Source organism: Podarcis filfolensis (assembly GCF_964270895.1).
Source record: "Podarcis filfolensis genome assembly, chromosome: 13".
In the NCBI taxonomy this organism is placed as follows: domain Eukaryota; kingdom Metazoa; phylum Chordata; class Lepidosauria; order Squamata; family Lacertidae; genus Podarcis; species Podarcis filfolensis.
In genome coordinates, this window is record NC_139615.1 from 29,133,645 (window position 1) to 29,155,205 (window position 21,561).

The 21,561-nt window shown below is 44.3% G+C and overlaps 1 protein-coding gene across 10 annotated transcripts; it reads right to left on the reverse strand.

Annotated features, from left to right (window-relative positions):
* Positions 1-1,853: 1,853 nt before the first annotated feature.
* Positions 1,854-14,588, reverse strand: LOC310747747 (keratin, type I cytoskeletal 17-like). 10 transcript variants are annotated; one of them, XM_083582760.1, is made up of 9 exons: positions 13,958-14,588; positions 12,135-12,217; positions 10,383-10,539; positions 8,924-9,085; positions 6,865-6,990; positions 6,019-6,242; positions 3,985-4,411; positions 3,348-3,456; positions 1,854-2,638 (listed from the first exon to the last, which is right to left on the reverse strand). In XM_083582760.1, exons 1-9 carry the CDS (start codon positions 14,534-14,536, stop codon positions 2,619-2,621), a joined length of 1,887 nt encoding a protein of 628 aa, XP_083438886.1. In that variant the 5' UTR covers positions 14,537-14,588; the 3' UTR covers positions 1,854-2,618. The 10 variants fall into 10 exon arrangements, with proteins under 10 accessions (XP_083438886.1, XP_083438889.1, XP_083438891.1 ...); XM_083582763.1 differs by having other exon boundaries at positions 3,529-4,411; XM_083582765.1 differs by having other exon boundaries at positions 3,589-4,411; positions 13,958-14,586.
* Positions 14,589-21,561: the final 6,973 nt, after the last annotated feature.

Sequence of the window (21,561 nt, forward strand, 5' to 3'; positions counted from 1 at the left end):
ATGTTCCTAGGATATAGGTGATTTTAAGGTGATGTGGCATATTCGCAAGTGACATGACAAAATTATTTAGGGGACTCAAATCTCACTGGGGTAACCTCCCTGAACCCCTTTCAAAAAAATTGGATCGCATTGATACATGGACTAGATGATCCTCTGGGTCTCTTTCAACTCTACAATTCTCTGATTCTGTGTTTGGACACCTCCACCACAAGGCCACTCCAACATCCATCTTAGTTTACGGGGGGCAGCAGCAAGGAAGGTTTGTGGCAACTGCAGTCTTCAAGCATACATGGCCATGCCGACTGGTGCAAGGAAGCAAAGGGACCGCTGTGTGGAACGCTCATCACCTGCAACTTCATATAAGGACAACCCAGCAACGTGCTCCATCTCAAGTTTCTCCAGATATGCATGATGCCATTTTAATTTTGGGTGGGGCTATTGGCGGGGCTGCAAAAGAGATCAGGCTGCCAGTATCCATTGCACCATCAGAGGATTAAGCTACATGGCAATCACCAGCTTCATGACTCAGCAACTCCCACACTGCTTCACTCTAAAAAGGGGGGGGCAATGTTTCCTTGTTGCTGGTGGACCTTACAACTGGATCCTGGACACAATCCTTGGTCAATTAAAAAAGTATTGGAAAGGTTCGAAGGAATTATGTGCATGCTCTTCCTTTTGCTGCTGTGATGTAGGCAACCCTCCCCTATTCCTTAGGGCTAGTCTGTGCTCCTCACACATGACAATTATGGGTGGGGCCAGTGCCGGACTTAGGTATAAGCTAAACAAGCTATAGCTTAGGGCCCCACTCTCTTGGGGGCCCCAAAAAAATGTAAAGAAAAAAACTGGATGTACATTTCCAAAATATAAGATAAAAAACAAATAAAATAAAACCTATATACAGCAACAGTGTTTTGTGTTGTGTAGGCTCCTATGATGTAAGTAATGAACCCCACCTGCTAGCCTGCTCCCTAAAATATCACTGGTTTGCTCCTTTCTATATATATAGGGTGCCTACATTCTGCATGGACTGGATGCATGGCAACATGCGCAAATGGCTTTAGATACCTATTAGGTCCATAAATTACCATATCGCATATATTCAACACAAAAAACTGTGATAATTTGTTGTTGACAAAGGACAGCTGGACATATAAAGGGCCTCATTACCTTCAGTAGCTTAGGGCCTCATCAAACCTAAATCCGGCCCTGGGTGTGACATTTTTAAATGCTTCTGTAAGGGAGGCAGAATGCTCCTAAGCAGAGGACTAGCAGAGCAGGAAATGAGTACTGCTAAAATGGTTCTCCGTATTTTAGCACGAGAAGATATTCTGCCATCTGAAGATGCACAGCCTACAACTTCTTTCAAATCAAATCTAAATCCGGCCCAGGGTGGGGCCAAAGCTAGTGATGGGTGGGGCCAGAGCCCAAAGTGGGAGGAGTCACTCCTTTTCACTCTCTGCCACCCCCTCCCTCAAGCTCTCTCTTTCTGACAAGCCCTGCCAGTTCTGTCACCGTTCCTAAGGATATATCCACCTGATAGGTTTCTGCACCACTGATAGTGTCAGGGCCTGAGCGATCCCAGCTTCTGGTTGGTTGCCCAGGAGCCAAAGATCTGAAACCATTATTCTACCCCTCTACCCCTGTGTGCCTAGGCTTGTTTGTCACAAGGGGGGTGTGGGTGTGGGTGTGGGTGATATCAGCTTGGTGGCAACACCTCCACTCCCAGATGCTGCGAGACTTCGAGAAGGAGCACACTTCTGAAACTGCCTTTCCAACTCTGTACCTCATGGTTACAAAACAGCCAGGCAGCCAGAAGCAACATTTGTGAAACAGAATCACTTTGGAAACCCAGATTCCCGATTGCTTTATGCAGAAGTAAACTTTTATTAGAGGTGCAAGCACAGAGAAGATTGCAGAGAATGGGGAAAGCAGGTGTACATCAGAGGCAGGAAGGGAATCCATCATGTACACACCCTTTATGTCCTTGCCACCTACACAAGAGAGGTTAGACGATGCGGGACTCCAATTTGTTTATGAAAATCCAAATGTATATTCACCTAAATTTCCTGAACTTTCTTGATCACATATGCTGTGATGGCAGATATAGGTTGGGGCAAGTTAATCTACTTAAGGGTTTAGTTTCTTTCTTTTTAAGTGAAATTTCAAAAGTATAATAAATTTTTGAAATGTAAGAAGATTCTAATTCAAAACCTCTGCTTAATTCCGAAGGCGTGTGCCATTTCATTTCAGGTATGTTAAAGCGCACATTTTGTTATGCATATTGGCTTCCGTTGCAGCGCTATTTTGGACAATATTTGGACATAGCCTTGTATATGCCGATTTAACTGGTAGAACGTCCCTTTTCTTGCTTTGCAGCTCAGTCTAAAGATGGTACCCAACAAGGCTGCAGCAACTAAGTACATCTGGAAAATGTTATAGAATCATATAGTTTTGGAAGGGACGCCAAGGGTTGCAGGGGGAGGGGCATGCATTTGGGACCGGCCCCACTGACTTCATGCTATCAGCGGTATCAGTCAAATGGAAGAAGAATTGTTTCTTGCTCTTTGCTCTTGCTTCAATCCGTTCTTTTATTTGGAAGAGGGAGATGTCGTCATGCCTTAATACGTCGGTGAATAGTCTATTGAAAGAGAGAGGAACATGTTTCTGCATTTTAAAGGCTCAGTGGTCACCAATGAACCACTCAGGAACAAGACCGAGATAGAGTCAGAGAAACCATGCATAGCCCGAAACCTTAGCAGACTTTCTGGCCTTTCTGGCTTCTCCCATTTCTTCCATTGTTACTCCTCTTTCTAACATTCTGCCCCACTCAAGTAACTCTAGAAAACAAAGGATGGGAGATCAGGGCTCCCGAGGGTTGCGCAGAGCTTCCTGAAGCCTGGAGAGCGAGAGGGGTCGGTGAGCACCGACCCCTCTCGCTCTCCAGGCTTCAGCGAAAGCCTGTATTCGCCCCATAGGACGCACACACATTTCCCCTTCATTTTTGGATGGGAAAAAGTGCGTCCTATAGGGCGAAAAATACGGTATGTATACACACAGTTGTATACATCCTGTTACAGAAATGCATAGATTGAGAAAGGTTAAATCAATGTTTCCAAGACAAGAAAGACTGGTTACAGGAAGTTCAGAACCTTTAAACACCTATAAACAAAAACTTTTCTTTCTGCAAAGATTATGCAGGCATGAGATTTTTAGTTGATGGTGTCTGGTTTTTAATTTTTTTATTGTTTTTATTATATATAGTTACTATTGTAAACTGCTTTGATCATTTTTGGTTTTTTTTAATTTTTTTAATAAATAAACAATAAACATGGTATGGTTCTTCTTACCTTGCTCTTCGTAAGAGCCAGACTGGGATTGGGTGGATGAATGGCTGTGACATAATGAAGGCCTGCTTTGAGATGAGGGAGAAGATTGATAATGGCCACCACTTCCTCCTCCTCTTCCTCCAGAACTTCCTCCTTGTGAAATTCCACCAGGAGATTGCTGACCTCCACTTCCTCCTCCTCTAGAACTTCCTCCTTGTGAAATTCCACCAGGCGATTGTCCTCCTCCACTTCCTCCTCCTCTAGAACTTCCTCCTTGAGAAATTCCACCAGGAGATTGTCGTCCTCCACTAGAACTTCCTCCATATGACATTCCACCAGGAGATTGCTGGCCTCCACTTCCTCCTCCTCTAGAACTTCCTCCTTGAGAAATTCCACCAGGCGATTGTCCTCCTCCACTTCCTCCTCCTCTAGAACTTCCTCCTTGAGAAATTCCACCAGGAGATTGTCGTCCTCCACTAGAACTTCCTCCTTGAGAAATTCCACCAGGAGATTGCTGGCCTCCACTTCCTCCTCCTCTAGAACTTCCTCCTTGTGAAATTCCACCCGGTGATTGTCCTCCTCCACTTCCTCCTCCTCTAGAACTTCCTCCTTGAGAAATTCCACCAGGAGATTGCTGGCCTCCACTTCCTCCTCCTCTAGAACTTCCTCCTTGAGAAATTCCACCAGGCGATTGTCTTCCTCCACTAGAACTTCCTCCATATGACATTCCACCAGGAGATTGCTGGCCTCCACTTCCTCCTCCTCTAGAACTTCCTCCTTGAGAAATTCCACCAGGCGATTGTCTTCCTCCACTAGAGCTTCCTCCATATGACATTCCACCAGGAGATTGCTGGCCTCCACTTCCTCCTCCTCTAGAACTTCCTCCATATGACATTCCACCAGGAGATTGCTGGCCTCCACTTCCTCCTCCTCTAGAGCTTCCTCCATATGACATTCCCCCAGGAGATTGCTGGCCTCCACTTCCTCCTCCTCTAGAACTTCCTCCATATGACATTCCACCAGATGATCGTCCTCCTCCTGAACTTCCACCAGATGATCCACCTCCTCCTTGCCCTATATCAGCCCTTTGATAAATAAAAAGAGGTGTTATTTTAGATGGGGGAAGAGAGATATCAGCTGCATGATTTGACAGAAGCTACTCTTTTGTATTTATATCATTTTTTTTGCTCTATCATTGTGCCCCAGCCTGAATCAAATAACGTGGGTGATAAAGAGTACAGTGATATTTTGAGCAGATTGCCCAAGTTCATATTTGTTTGCCAAAATTTAAACACACTGGGATGGCTGCGACTAAGTAGGTCAACTTGCCTCTCCTTGATATCAATGTGAAAAGTTAGCCATGGCTTATTTTATTCAAAACTTAACTATGCTTCATCAGAAGATTCCAGGGTAGTCCACAAAAGTGGGGAAACAATTCACACAATATATATACAACTATAAACAAAACAGCAACAAACTTAAGCTTCATTGATTTCGGTGGGATCTAAGCAGAACAGTCTGGATCGAAATCAAATCTTCTAATTTAGAGTTCCCGCTACCCAACATCCCTCATTATGGATGCTGTTGAATGCAGAAGGTTTGTGGTGTGAGGGATGGGAAGTTTAAAAGTAAAATATTTGACAGGTTAATGATATTTAGCGCAGTTGCCTTCTATGACACCAAGAAAACGTACAATTTAACGTCTACCCCACAAAACAGAATCCCAAGGCTACCTGTAATTTATGGCATCAATTTATCTCACCAGGCACAAAAGTGCAGGAAAGTCTCTTATTTGAGGAAGAAGTGTATATTTAGATATTCAAAAGGATTTCAGGAAGCAGAAGAGCAAAAATTGTTCAAGTTTGCCAGCGACTAAAGATTCACTGGATCAAAATTTGGCATGGACCTGGGGTCAAAACTGGGATTGGGTAGAAATTATAGAGCAGGAGAAGTGCCCACCCTCCTCTCTGGCCCTGGAACCAGTAAAGGGCATGTCTACTGGAGCATGGCATTTTTAGCTGGATTTACCACTGAGTACCAACCAGTCTGGGATGCGGGTGGCGCTGTGGTCTAAACCACAGAGCCTAGGGCTTGCCGATCAGAAGGTCGGCGGTTCGAATCCCCGCAACAGGGTGAGCTCCCATTGTTCGGTCCCTGCTCCTACCAACCTAGCAGTTCAAAAGCACATCAAAGTGAAGTAGATAAATAGGTACTGCTCCGGCGGGAAGGTAAACGGTGTTTCTGTGCGCTGCTCTGGTTCACCAGAAGCGGCTTAGTCATGCTGGAAACATGACCCAGAAGCTGTACGCCGGCTCCCTCGGCCAATAAAGCGAGATGAGCGCTGCAACCCGAGAGTCGTCCATGACTGGACCTAACGATCAGGGGCCCCTTTACTTTTACCAACCAGTCTGGTCCAGTGAATAGGGTTGTAGAGTGGGGTCTGAAAATTTCAATTGTCAGTTGCTCTTCCTCAATCTATCATCCAGTTTCAAAGGTTTGTTGTGAAAGTGAATCAAGAGGTCATAAAGAGCCTTGCAGGAGAATAAGCGCTCAAGAGGTTTAATGCGTAAAAAATGCAAGTTTTGGGGAGAGATGTTCTCCAGGAGAAGCTTCTCAGGGGCCATTTCTCCCACAATCCTATAAATAGCAACGGGCGTATTATTTGACTCATTCCTGTGTGAATTCGACATACGCGAGGTGCTTTCCTTCCTCAAGCAGTTGACGGTACTGGTTGATCTCCCCCTCCAGATGGGTCTTGATGCCAAGGAGTGTCTGGTACTCCTGGCTTTGATTCTGGATCTCATACTTAATACTGGCCAGCTCATGTTCCAGGGGCTCAACAAGGCTCACGATCTGCTGCAGCTGCATGTTGTAGCGTCCTTCTGTGTCGTTCAGGTTGTTTTGCAGAGACTGGAGCTGCAAAGCAAATACAAAGCCTTCAAGAGCAGGGGCAAAACATAGGCCTAGCTTTGTTCATTCATTCCTGCATATCAGGTGTGGGGACCATTTGACCCTTCAGATGTTGCTGAACAACTTCCATCAGCCCTAGCAAGCATGGCCAATGGCCAGGGCTGATGGAAGATTTAGAACAGCAACATTGGGGGGGGGGCAAAGTGTCCCCACTCCTGTTCCACATTAGCTGTCAGGTCTAGTGTTATGTACTGAAGTTCTCACCCTGGGCCAGCAGGGGGATACTGTAGATATATTTTACTCAGGTCCACATATGCAAATAAGGCATCAAAAGTGACGTTCAGTGATTGGATAGTTACAGAAAGTTGTTACAGTTATGTTGTACTGGAGGTCTATATAAGCAGGCTGACTGAGCCCTTCAGTTCAGGTCTGTTCTGGCCTGTGAATAAACAAGAGCTGTTTGAAGAATCGCGGTGTCGTCTGATATGTTCACCCACGACTTAACATCTAGCATAGCCTTCTTTCTGGTATGGTGTGAAGCTGCATTGCACCAAAAAATCCCAACGGCTTCAAGCAACTGAGACTAGTTCTACAGAACGATGACACAGAATTGGAAGCTGTGACTCACTAAACTGATCTGCGACTGCAGCTCAATTTCCAGGGTTTGATATTGCTGACTGAGCTCCATCACTTCTTTGCTACCGGTCCCAATCTCCTGGTCGCTCGACTTTTCTTGCTGGCGAGATTCCTCCATCTGGAAAAAACAAACAGAGGGCCATGAATCTGGCCTTCCGAAAGTATATGCATTCCAAAACAAAGTGGGGGGAAATGAGGAGAATGTGTTGTGCAAAACAAAGGAATGGCAACTTTGGTCGATTTTCATAGTTGTTCCTATGCAGACACTTGAAATAATGGACAATTTGTTTATTTCCCCCTGCCCAAACTTAATAAATATCATTAATTTAAAAGATGGGAATATTTGTGTTTTTCACACTTCGGTGACAACAGTAATGATGTATTTTTTTTCAATAATATTTCTAAACATGCAATGCATATGTTACTAGCCTTGTCTCAAATCTTAATGCAGTGGTACCTTGAAAGTCGAACATAATCTGCTTCGGAAGTCCATTCGACTTCCAAAATGTTTGGAAACCAAGGTGCAGGGAAGTTTTTAACATTTGATGAATTATTGTATTTTAATCTTTGATTGGAAGCCACCCAGAGTGGCTGGGGAAACCCAGCTGGATGGGCGGGCTATAATCAATAAATTATTATTATTATTAGTAGTAGTAGTAGTAGTATTACGATTGACTTCAGGAAGCTCCTGCATCCAATTGGAAGCTGTGGAAGCCCCATCGGACATTCGGGTTCCAAAGAACGTTCGCAAACCAGAACACTCACTTCCAGATTTGCGGCATTCGGGAGCCAAAATGTTTGACTTGTAAGGCATTCAGGATTCAAGGTGTATAAGAAGCCTGCCAGGTCAGAACAGAGGCCCATCTAATTCAGGTTCCAATTTCCTACAGTGGCCAAACAGATCCCTATAGGAAGCCCACAAGTAAGCCATGTGCACAACGGCACTCTCCCCTCCTGTGGTTTCAGAGTCATATAGTATTCAGTGTCACATGACCTCCAACAGAGGAAATAGAACCTAGCCATCAGGGTTATTAGCATTCTCCTCTTGCTGATAGCCTCGTCCTCTGTGACTTTGTCAAATCCTCTTTCAAAGCCACCCAAACTGGTTTGGCATCCCTGCCTGCTGTGGGAGCCTGTTCCATAATTCAATTATGCACTGGGTTTTCAACGGGTGAAGTGAGGGCACTTGGGGAAAGCACTGGGAAGGTATTGTTTTATACTCTGAGTGCTAAAGGCATGTTTACACTCTAAAGCTACATTGATTTGATTCAGTTTTCTAAAGAACTTGGGAACTGTAGCTCAGCCAGGGCGCTGAACATCTTCTGATAATGATCCCTAGTGTCAGATGGCTGTTGCGGTTGCTCGAGAGTAACCAGGCAGGACTCCAACCTGTGTTTTACAGGCTTTATTTTGGTGCAAACTATTTACAGTGAAGAGCCCCACAGCTCATGTCTGGCTCAATCGCTAGCAGAATCTAGGAGTGGTCTTTTATTGGACCTCCCCCAACATAAGAGTTTCGTTACCCCCAACCTTCTCCTCCCCTCTTTGCGCCTTAGGCTACTGCGCAGGATGGGTGATGGCAAGGGCGTGTTTCCCTCCTGTCTGGCTTACTCAGGCGTGGTGTTAAGGCTCTTACTAGCATCCTCTGGTCCGTGCACCTCTTCCCCACTGGAGGTGGGGCTTTCCTCCTCCCCGGAAGAGGAACTGCTTCGCAAGATTTTCAGAGGCTCCCTGTAATGCAACTGTCCTTCTATTTCTCGTCTCTGAGCTGACGGCAGTTCCCTGTGACACCTAGCCTCCTGTGTACAATTTGATTTCTCAAGACTTCCAGGGCGGCAAGCTGGGAAATGACGATTGAATCAATTTATGACTGTGCTACAGATTCCAGTGTTTGCTCCCCACACAGCTACCTACAAGTAGGCAAGCAATTGGGTACCTTTTCCTTGTGTCAGACCCCTCATGATTTAAAATTCTTTCTTTCTTTTAGAGCTGGGGTAGGCTGCGAAGAAGCATCGTTTGACCCTGTTCCTTGCTCTCCCGGGGTTACTCACCTTAGCCTCATACCATTGTTCGACCTCTCTGCGGTTTTGCTGAATGATCTGTTCATATTCATGTCTCAGATCATCCAGTCTCTTTTTCAGATCCTCTCCAGGCTTGGAATCAACCTCAACAGTGACATCCCCACCGGACTGGTGTTGCATACTGTTCTTTACCTGCATGTCCAAAACAAATAAAACATTGAGACCCTCCCGGCACACACAGTGGGCGCACTTCCTTAGGCAAACTAATGTGTAAATGGCTTTTTGAGTCGCGGATGGCGGGTGCATTTGTACCCCACCCTTCAGCCAAAAAGACTTCCAGAGTGACTCACATACAGTCAGTTAAAGCAAGAGAGTCCCTGTCCACAGGCTTACAATAAATAAATAAAAGACACACGAGAAAATGGACAGGGAGGGAAGAGGGGGAAACAAAACTCAGGCACCAATTCTCAAACAGCTTTTCTTATAATGACCAGCTGGCACAGTTCTAAATATTAAAGAATATTTAGAAAACTATGGAATAAAAGGAAACAACTTGGCAGAATTAGACTGATTCCGGTATTGTATAAATATAAGTTCGTAGGGAGGTAAAAAGAAACTATATAAGAAATATGTAACTGTGCGGTATAAAGTAATGGATAGAGAAAGTACATTGAGATTAATTAGAAGTCAGTTTTAAATTTCTTCTCTATAAGTTTTATAATTGTGTTCAGTATCAGGAGTATATATGATGATAATTATATTAATTTTCTTATATCTTATAGTGTGGTGGTTTGTTTGATTTTTCTGTTATTTGATTGATTGATTGATTGATTGATTGATAGATTGATTGATTGTATGTTAGTTTACTTGTCTGTACATCTGTTTTCTCATAAATGTATTTATTTTAAATTAATAAAGATTAAAAAAAACAGTTCAGGGGCAAGAGGTATGTGATGCAGCTGGGCTGTTACAGCAGAGGTGATGGACTAAACTCTGCTTCCTATCTCTCCCACTGACATAGTCACATTCAAAGTGATGGAGCGTATCTCATTCAAAGCAATGGAGTGTGCTTAGACTGCATCCTTCTTTGAGCTCATGTTTGACTGGGCATTGAAATGTGCAGCAATTTCACGCCCACAATTCCCAATTCTGCCAAAGCTATGCACACACTATGTGCAAAATTGATGGGTTTCTGGGGAGCTGGGGGGGGATCCTTTGCGGGCAGGATCCTGAACCTTGCCTAGGAGTTAGCAGTTCTCTCCTCCATTTTAAAGTTCCCAAGAGTTACCACCAGGCCAGAGCCGCTGCGTCCTTTATTCCCATACCTAGTGGGAAATAAGCTGCTGGTATATTCTGGGATTTCACAAAAATATTGGAAGATCCCAGCACAGGGAGGAAGAAGATGTAAACTTCCTTTCTGAAATTTAACACATGTCTTCCAAAGGCCTTGGATTTCATTCCAGGCAAGAGGGGGGTGGCTGGCTCTTACTTCACTGTGGTTTTTCTTAAGATGGCTCAGTTCTTCCTGCAGGGATTCATACTCCATCTCCAGGTCTGACTTTTCCAAAGTCAGCTTATCCAAAAGCGGACGTAAACCTTGCAGATCAGCCTCTACGCTTTGGAGAAGACCAGCCTCTGTCTCATACCTAAGAAAGCCAAGGAAGTTAGTCTGTAAGGCAACAATGGCGCAATCTGCAGCGGTCCATTTTGTTTGCAACAAAACTATTTGGTTGCTGTTGTTTTAAACGTCTCTCAGGGACCAAACCTAAATTCCAGGGATGCCAACAGGATTTCCAGAGGCTGGTACACTGGATGTGGATTGAGCTACCTGCGTCTTCTTGCCCCCCCCCCAACCCCACTGCCATCAATTGACAGGAACTTCTGTTTCTGTACATGTAACCAGCTTAGCCTAGCCTACCTTACTGGGTTGTTGTAAAGAGGAAAAGGGAGAGGAAAAGCAAGGCAGGAATGCAAGATTCTTGTCTTAATTTACAAGGCCAGAAATGTTTAAGGTCCAGGATACCTCAAGGACTGCCTAATGCCTTACGTCTCTGCCCAATCACAGAGGTCTTTGGGAAAGTCACTTGAATGGCCGGGAGGGAAAGCAAGATAGAAATATATAACTGCATACAGCAAATACTCAAAGCAAAACACTCACACACATTTTGTCATCCTGATAAAGTATCATTGTGTTGAAGTATAGTCTATGGGAATTTTAATCTGCTGTAGCTGTAAAGATATTTAATGATTTTATGGTTTCATTTGCTGATATTGTTTATGGAACCAGAGCGGTTTAACCATCAATCCCTCTTCCCAGAGATTATACATACAGTGGTACCTCGGGTTAAGTACTTAATTCGTTCTGGAGGTCCATTCTTAACCTGAAACTGTTCTTAACCTGAAGCACCACTTTAGCTAATGGGGCCTCCCGCTGCCGCCGCGCCGCCGGAGCACGATTTCTGTTCTCATCCTGAAGCAAAGTTCTTAACCTGAAGCACTATTTCTGGGTTAGCGGAGTCTGTAACCTGAAGCATATGTAACCTGAAGCATATGTAACCTGAGGTACCACTATACATACATACAAACATACATACCCCGCCCATCTGGCTGTGTTTCCCCAGCCACCCTGGGCAGCTCCCAATAGAATATCAATATTATTAACAACAACAACAACAGTGATAAAAGATCAAACATTAAAAAATTCCCCGAACAGGGCTACCTTCAGATGTCTTCTAAAAGTCAGATAGCTGTTTATTTCCTTGACATCTGATGGGAGGGAATTCCACAGAGTGGGTGCCACTACTGAGAAGGCCCTCTGCCTGGTTCCCTGCAACCTCACTTCTCGTGGTGAGGGAACCGCCAGAAGGCCCTCGGAGCTGGACCTCAGTGTCCAGGGTGAACGATGGGGAGCTCTGGGAATAATAGCTTCATGCAGTGCTTTTTTTTCTATATATAAAAAACGTTTAGGGGTACTCTCATTTTCCTACTCATATGGAAATACTGCCCCTCAATGAGGCCAAACTTAGATTCACAAAATGTTAAGGGGTATGCATGCCTCTGTGTACCCCCAGGAAAAAAATCACTGGCTTTATGAGATGAATAGGGGTCTCCTAAGAGCTCACAGCACCCTTAATAAACTACAGTTCCCAGGATTCTTTGCAAGAAGCCACGGCTGTTTAAAGTGGTATAAGAGCATGGGTGTGGATGTGGCCTAATAGGAAGCATCTCTGTATGGTCTTACTTCATCTTGAAGTCATTAGCAGCCATCCTTGTGTTATCGATGTCCAGGAGCATCTTGTTACTCTCGGCCACCGCATCGACCAGCTGCAAGAAGGGGAAAGGGCACATTTGGTTGCTAAGGATTCGGGACTACCATATTTCCCACAGTGATACAAAAGGGAAGAAATACCTGACGCAAAACATCACTTAAAAAAAAAAAAATCATGTATGGAAAGCTGACATTCTGATTGACATTCTGATTATTGCAGTTAGTGCTTAACTAGATGTTATTTAAAACTTGTGGCTGCCATCGAGCCACAGCTCTTCCCCACATTCCCCACATTTAATTGAAGCAGTCGTGCTTTCCTCTAGGATACTACAAGCTGGTGGGACCTCAAGCAAGCCAATTCATTCTCCTTCTCATTCTGTAGGGTGGCATCCAACAAAGTAGATCTGCAGGCGTAAGAATTTCCACTTTTGCTATGGAGCTTCCCCTCCCTCTCCTCTCCCACGCGCCCCGCACCCTCCCCAAATCTGCTCCAGAGGAAAACTCCAGAACAGATTTAAGGATATACAGGGAGGGGAGAGGTAGAGGAAGTGCTTAGACAGCAGAGGCAATTTTTATCTCTTTTAGTATTTAAACTTTTGTATGTTTCAAAGTAGGGTTGTTATTTTTTCTTAATGTTTTATCTTTTGTAAACCACTCAGAGGTGTGTTCCCCCCAATCAAGCGGTGCATAAATTTTATGGAAAAATACATACAATAAAGTAAAATACTAGTTGCTGGAAACTGCAGAATGGGAGAATGTCATTGCACTCGTTGTTTTTCCACTGGCATCTATGAGAACAGGATGCTGCATGAGGTGAGCCTTTTGCCTCTTCCAGCAAGGCCTTTATTATATTCTTATGTCCCTCCCCATTGTGATCTGAACAAAACAGACATGTCACTAGGGGTGGATCTACACACAGGGGAAAAACCTCTATAAAAAGTAAGAAATTAAATCGTTATAACAAAAGAAAAAAACGCTATGGAAAAGCGCTTAGATTTTTTTTTTTTTTTTGCTCTCCAGCACCATCTGGTGTTGCATGTTTATAACGCATCCAAAACTCTGTTTCTTGACTAATGTAGCTGAGTCCTAGGTTCCTTAAGGAAAAAGTATTCACTGGCACCAGTGAGGGTTGGTATGTGACAATAACCTTCCCAGTGAGGGTTGGTATGTGACAATAACCTTCTTAAAAAAGAACCAATGGAAACTTTTCCCCAAGGCTCTATTCTAGTCATAGATCTGTTCCCTGATTTTTTTCTTTTTGTGAATTGTTTCTAAACACACACACAACTCACATCAAAATTGTGCACATTTTATATGCATTCTACCCCTAAAGTAACACAAGTAAAAAAACACTTTCCCTAAAATACACATTTCTCCATATGTATAAATCTGGAATAAGTTAATCTGGTTTGGTTCTCTTTAAAATATAGACCATCTGGAGTCCTCCTCCATCCTCGCTGTTGAGCAGTTCTCACAATCCATTCATCATAATCCCCATTCTACTGGATTTGAGAAGATGTTGCCTGCTTTTTGCAGCGTTCCACAAACGGCCTTCTTAGTCGGAGCCCAAAGAGAAGCCCCTCTCCAAGATTCAAAACAGATGGGGAAGGGCGAATGAAACTTTATTTGCGTCGGCCATCGGCCATAGCAACCAAAGAACATTGGGATGTACGCAGAACAAAATTAAAAGTCGATTATATAAAACACTTTTAGGGTCCTGAATCAGCAATCAAATAGTGGACCTTACTCGGATTGCCCCAGCTAGAAACTCTGACAGGAAAGGGCGATTACGCTACCTCGTGGGAGAGCTTGTCAATCTCATTGTAGTAAGAGCTGTAGTCTTTCGGTGCGCCGCTCTGCCCATGCTTCCGATGCCACTCTTCAATCAGGTGCTCCAGCTGGTTGTTCTCTGCTTCCAGGTTCCGCACCTGGTCCAGGTAAGAGGCCAGGCGGTCGTTGAGGTTCTGCATGGTGCTCTTCTCGTTGTTGGAGAGGAACCCAGCATCGTCGCCGCCACCAAACCCAAACCCCCCAGAGCTGCCTCCAAAGCCGCCGCCACTAAAGCCACCGCCACCAAAGCCACCGCCACCAAAGCCACTCCCACCACTGAAGCCACTCCCACCCCCATAGCTATGCCCACCACCAAACCCACCACCAAACCCTCCAGGCATGCTATGGCATATCCCCCCTCCAGAACCAGATCTTCCTCCACTATAACTTCCACCAGAAAACCCTTGACTGTTTCTCATGGAGGAAGCGTTTCTCCTAGAGGAGACTGAGGAAGACCCTCCTCCTCCACTGCCACCACCACCACCACCACCACCACCACCACCACCGGTAGAAGTCTGCTTGAAGCTAGAGATGCAGCTCATCATGACGGCTATGTGAGTATTCTGTCCAAAGCGATCTTTATTTATACCTTCTACTCCAGGTGTTTCTCCATCCTATGTGGGTTTGTCTGGCTTTATTTGCTGATCCCCGGCATGATTTGCCAAAGGAGACTGTCATTATTTCGAACAATCCCAGTCTGTGTGAGTTTGTTTGTTTGTTTAAAATTCCAACGGTGTAATTTTCACCTGGGTGGCTCCGTGTTTCGTTCTGATCACTTCCACGATTTTACACCCCAAGTGTCTTCTGCAAGTTTGGGCTTAGCCTCCTTCAGCCCTGCAATAACATGAAAATTGCAGCAAGGATTATTTGAGATCTATGGGTAGAATTGCAATTGCATACAGCCTGCTTGGCCCACATAAGTGACCTCCTAGAGAGGGACTTGAAAGTTGAAACGGAAGAGTCATAGAATTGTACAGGTCAGCCTTCGCCTACCTGTGTTCTTCAGATGCTGTTGGACTCCAACTCCCATCAGCACCAGGTAATCTGGCAACTGTCAGGCATGGTGGTAGTTTTAGTCCAACGACATCCAGAGAAAGAGAGAGAGCTTAATATATTTAATATTTTATTGTTTAATATATTTATGTCCCACCTTTTTCCAAAGCTGGGATTCGGGGTGGCTTACAATATTTTAAAACATCATTATGAAATACAAAGTAATAAACACAAACTAGTTAAAAACAGTAAGTAAACCATACATTCAGAATTTCCTGGACATAGCTGGGACTCATCCATCGAAAATGGCATCTGGGTGGAATTTTTGAAAATGGCAGCCCATAGGATGTGTTTCTCAACAACTTTTGAGTCCAGATTTTCACTTTTCGAAATATGGCAATCCTGAAGGAAGGTAAAGGTAAAGGTAAAAGGTAAAGGGACCCCTGACCATTAGGTCCAGTCGTGACCGACTCTGGGGTTGCGGCGCTCATCTCGCTTTATTGGCCGAGGGAGCCGGCGTACAGCTTCCGGGTCATGTGGCCAGCATGACTAAGCTGCTTCTGGCGAACCAGAGCAGCACACAGAAACGCCGTTTACCTTCCCGCCGGAGCGGTACCTATTTATCTACTTGTACTTTGATGTGCTTTCAAACTGCTAGGTTGGCAGGAGCAGGGACCGAGCAACGAGAGATCACCCCATCGCGAGGATTCGAACCGCCGACCTTCTGATCGACAAGTCCTAGGCTCTGTGGTTTAACCCACAGTAGGAAGCTAAATCAAAGCTTATTTAAAGTGAGCAATTAAAAACAGTTTGCCCTGATAGTGGCCCAGTTGTCAGCATCACCTGCACCTTAATTTTCAAAGGCCTGTTTGAAAAGAAAAGTCTTAGCCGGCTGATGGAAGGACAGCAAAGAGGAGCCATTCTGACTTCTCTTGGGAGGGAGTTCCACAATATGGGAGCAGCCACTGAAAAGACCCTTTCTCTCTCTCTCAAGCAGAGGCGCTGAGTTCCGCCCAACATTGGGTGGGGCTTGTCGCATACGCATGATGCCACACATGTGAGACACACGTATGATGTCACACACAGTGGGAGGAGGCCATGAGACCTGCTGAGGCCCATTACCACCATGAGGAGGTCTGACCCCACCGCCACTGTGGGGTGTCCGCCAAGGCCCGCCACCACCATAGGGAGGCCAGTAGGGCCCGGTTTCCACAGGAAGGCCTGCCAATACCTAGCCCCTCAAGATGGGGGGGAGCTCAGCCCCGCCCCCCAAACTTTGGGGGGTCAGCATGTCCTCAGCCCCAGGGTTGGTACCTATGCTCTCATGCCACCACCAACCATGCCACTAATGTTGATGGGACGGAGAGAAGGTGCTCACTTGAGGATGTTAGTACCAGGGCAGGGTCATATAAGGAGATATGATTTTTCAGGTAGCCTGGGCCCAAGCTATTACAGTGGTACCTTGGTTCTGAAATGCCTTGATATTCTCAAACGCCTTGGTTCTCAAACGCCGAAAACCCAGAAGTAAGTGTTCTGGTTTTTGAATGTTTTTCGGAAGCCGAACATCCGATGTGGCTGTTGGCTATTGTCTGCGGGGCGCCTGCACCAATCAGAAGCTGCACCTTGGTTTTTGAACATTTCAGAAGTCAAACGGACTTCTGGAACAAATTAAGTTTGGCATTTTTGTTTTTGCTATTTATTTTGCATTTTTTGTTTTTAAGGCTTTTTCGGTGAATTTGTTTTTGTGACTGTGTGGAACTCTGTTCAGCTACTGATTGATTGATTGATTGATTGATTGTATGACTGTGGAAATGGATAACCCCCCCCATCCAAACAATGACTATCATCAGTGCAGGTAAGGGGGGGAAATAATTTTAATTTTTATCATCTACAATACTGTCTTATTTATTTCATAGTACAGTACATTGATTATTGATTTCATTTTATGGATCAATGGTCTGGTTAGATAGTAAAATTCATGTTAAATTGCTGTTTTAGGGTTTGTTTTTAAAAGTCTAGAACGGATTAATTTGTTTTGCATTACTTTCTATGGGATAGTGCGCCGTGGTTTTGGAAAGCTTTGGTCTTGGAACGGACTTCCGGAACGGATTAAGTTTGAGAACCAAGGTACCACCGTATACCCAGCTTTTCAGATAAGATTGGCTCCCTGAGTGAGTTACAACTAAAAGTCCCCATGAGATACAATGTAAATAAACAAGTGTGGTTTTGCAAGTGGTGGAGAAAAGAGGAGGGGAGCTGAGGTTTAGATGTTCTCCAAGCCTATTATGCATTGCTGATTGACAGAATGATTGCTAGCTTGGATACTCTTTGGGTGGCCTGTTCCGTAAGGCTGGGGCCATGACAGCAAAACGGAAGCCCTGCTCTAAAGCAACTTCCTTGGCTAATGTGATGCTGAAACTGAGCACCCACATGAAATTCTTGAGGAGGAGGATTCTGGATTCCTGATCATTTCTCCTGTCAGGATTCGTTTCCGAGAGAGCCACGTGGGTGCCTAGTTTCTGCTTGCATAGGAATCACTCCAAAAGCATTCATAGGCAAATTGCATCTTTTGTGAGAAAGAACCCCCCAGCCTCAGTTTCCCCATTTGGAAAATGTGCTTAAAAGTATTTATCTTCTCCTCAGAGCTACTGTGGGTGTGAATGAGCTGAAGCGTGCTCAACATTATATATGAATATAAGAATGGTGTTGTCAAATACAAGGCATGATGGAAAGCCCAAAAAGGGCAATGGGAAAGTTTCATGTTACAGTAGTACCTCAGGTTAAGAACTTAATTTGTTCCGGAGGTCCGTTCTTAAGCTGAAACTGTTCTTAACCTGAAGCACCACTTTAGCTAATGGGGCCTCCTGCTGCCGCTGCGCCACCGGAGCACAATTTCTGTTCTCATCCTGAAGCAAAGTTCTTAACCCAAGGTACTATTTCTGGGTTGGCGGAGTCTGTAACCTGAAGCGTATGTAACCTGAAGCGCCTGTAACCTGAGGTATCACTGTACCGCGCACATGTGAAGCTTTTCCAGTTAAGTGGGCGACATGTGCTTCCTGGAAGTGGCCCACTTTTTCTGCTAGATGAAGACTGGGGGAGAGTGGGAGACTCAGCCTTCCTTAACTTGCTGCCTTTCCAGTGCTGCTGGACTACGACTCCCATCATCCCTGGCCATTGGCCATGTTGACTGTGACTGATAGGAGTTGGGGTCCAATACAACTGAGTCCTCTGCAATGGAGGGATTCTTATTTTGTCTGGGGCTCTCGGGAAGATCAGTGCTCTCCCTCAGGAAGTAGTGATGACTACTAACTTGGATGGCTTTGGATGGAAAATTCATGGAGAAGACTATCAATCGCTAGTTGCCATGACAGCAATCCTCTGCTTCCAAGGTCTGAGGCTGTAATGCTTCTAAAAGCTGGTTGGTGGAAGCTGCAGTAGGGCAGAGTGTTTTGTGATCAAGTCCTGACTGCTGATTTTCTGTGGGTATCTGGTTGGCCACTGGATGCTGGACCAGATGGGCCATTGGCTGATCCACCAGGGGCCTTCTTGTGTTCTTCTGTGGTTCTTCTAACCTTCCCAAGAACAGAGGAATCTATGGAGCAGAGGTGAAACTGAAGGCTGGAGTTGCTGTTGTAGTTGATGATGATCATCTTGCTGTCATTGTAGGTGTTACAGTGGTACCTCGGGTTACATACGCTTCAGGTTACATATGCTTCAGGTTACATACACTTCAGGTTACAGACTCCGCTAACCCAGAAATAGTACCTCGGGTTAAGAACTTTGCTTCAGGATGAGAACAGAAATCGTGCTCCGGCAGCAGGAGGCCCCATTAGCTAAAGTGGTGCTTCAGGTTAAGAACAGTTTCAAGTTAAGAACGGACCTCCGGAACGAATTAAGTACTTAACCCGAGGTACCACTGTACTTGCCTTTCTTCACTGCTCATCAATTTTAGGGATAGGGCAGTCACACTTTTTCTCAATAGCCCTCAAAATCATGGAACTGTCCAGTGATCATAAGGAGAGTCATGATCAGAAGAGTCTTTGAGCTGGTTAGTTGACATGAAATGGTCATTATGGCTTTAAATGACACACAGCAGCCACTGTTTGTCCTCAAGTGGCTGGACACCTACCATCGCTGTGGCTTTCACCTTCAGTTTGTGTATATTTTTAACCTTTGGAATGACAAAAGTAAATCTGCAAATCTGTATATGCTCCACTTGAGATCTTGATCACATTCCTGCAGGACTGCCCCCCTGTTCCCCCATGGGGACACTCAACAACCTGCATTAAGTTTTAGCATTTGGACAGATACCGTATTTTTCACTCTATAAGATGCACCAGACCACAAGACGCACCTTGGTTTTTGGAGGAGGAAAACAAGAAAAAAAAAATTCTGAATCTCAGAAGCCAGGACAGCAAGAGGGATCGCTAAGCAGTGAAAGCAGCAATCCCTCTTGCTGTTCTGGCTTCTAGGATAGCTGCGCAGCCTGCATTCACTCCATAAGACGCACACACATTTCCCCTTACTTTTTAGGAGGGAAAAAGTGAGTCTTATAGAGCAAAAAATACGGTAATAGCCAGGGAATAACAATCGGGCTCTTTTAAAGACTTGTGTTTTGTATACTCCTGTACAGTGCCTCACCTGAAGCAGCTGGTTTTAAATCAATAGATGACTTCAGCAGTGCCTTCACCTGCCTAGGCAGTGTGTTTAGAAAAGCTGTCATAATTATATTTTGGAAGCGTGCTGCAGATGATTTGTGGTCATGCTTCGTTGTCATTGGGTGTCTGCCTGACACTGAGCGGCAAGATTTACCTGTTGCTACTACAGGAAACTTCCTGGCTGCACAAGACTTGGTTTGTGTTTCCAGGCTGTGGTTAGACTAAAATAGTTTGAGAAGTCTTGGTGAGCACATACTTGAAAAGTGCACTCCAGCTAATTGGTCAAAGAAAACCCAGGCAAGTGCTGCAACCTTTCACATCCATGTTTCAAAACGCAAGGGAACGCGGAGATGTTTCCTACTCTAAAGTAAGGTCGCCTCTAGACTGTCAATGCTTTGAAAGAGGGATTCAAGAGGATGCCAGGGTTTTAGGTTTGTGCAATTAAAGTGGATTAAAGAGTCCTTGGTGCAACAAATCAACTTCTCAGGTGTTTTGTTTGCAGTTAGGAAACTGATGAGGACATGTACTGAAATATGTGGGATGAGCGAACAATTAACAAGAAGATGTGCAAACACTTTGCAGGCAAACCAGGAGGGATGTGTGATGGATGTTCATTGCGGTACAACCTCATTGCAAACAGATTGGAACAAATGCTCAGTAAAGACTGGAGAGAGAGAGAGAGAGAGAGAGAGAGAGAGAGAGAGAGAGAGAGAGAGAGGTGGAATAATAGAATCCTTGAGCTGGAAGGAACCCTGAGGATCATTTAGTCCAGTGTTTCCCAAACTTGGGTCTCCAGCTGCTTTTGGACTACAATTCCCATCCCAATGACTTTAAAAAGAATTGGAAACCTTTTAAGATATATATACAGAGGCAATACATTGAAATGAACTCACTTGCAGGATTTGAGTAATACACTTACAATGAACAAATACAAACAGTAAATACAAATAGGGACTAAGAGGTTAAGAACTGATTAGGAAATGAATTTATTTTAGAATAGAAGGTACGCAAAATTATATGCAGAACGGAAATAATATACTCTAAACCAGAAAGGGAAGTTGGGGGGAGTTATGGGGGGGGTTAAACTGAAAATGTAAAATGTAATCTATTTTTTCTGAATATGTTAAAATAGGGGGAGGTGTGAGGAGGTCAAGGAAACAAGCATATGAACTTAAAGATATAAAAAAATGGACTTGTTTTTTAATTTTTTCCTAACTATTTGTTTTTTGTATTTTGTATTTTTTTTCTTGTTTGTTTTTCTATGAATTTTTGTATTTTTCTTTGTTTTCTTTTTTCATTTTTTATCTTTTTCTGTGGTTTTTTCATTCTGTAAATCTCTGTTTTTTGTAAAATCCCAATAAATATTTAAAAAAATATATATACAGTAAAAAAATAAAATAAAATTTGGCGAAAAACCTCAATAAAAAATATTTACACACACACACAAAAAAAACCACAATTCCCACCATCCCTGACTGCTGGTCTTGTCAGCTAGAGATGGTGGGAGTTATAGCCCAAAACCAGCTGGCGACCCGAGTTTGGGAAACACTGATCTACCGTATTTTTCGCTCTATAAGACGCACCAGACCATAAGACACATCTAGTTTTTGGAGGAGGAAAACAAGAAAAAAAATATTCTGAATCCCAGAAGCCAGAACAGCAAGAGGGATCACTGCGCAGCGAAAGCAGCAATCCCTCTTGCTGTTCTGGCTCCTGGGATAGCTGCACAGCCTGCATTCGCTCCACAAGACGCACACACATTTACCCTTACTTTTTAGGAGGGAAAAAGTGAGTCTTATAGAGCAAAAAATACGGTACCTGATTTCCTTCTGTTTGTAAACACAAATGTTCTGTATCTGAGGGGTTGTGTAGGGCTGCTTCTGCCTGTTGTTCCAGGCCATATGGCGTGATTGGCTTTA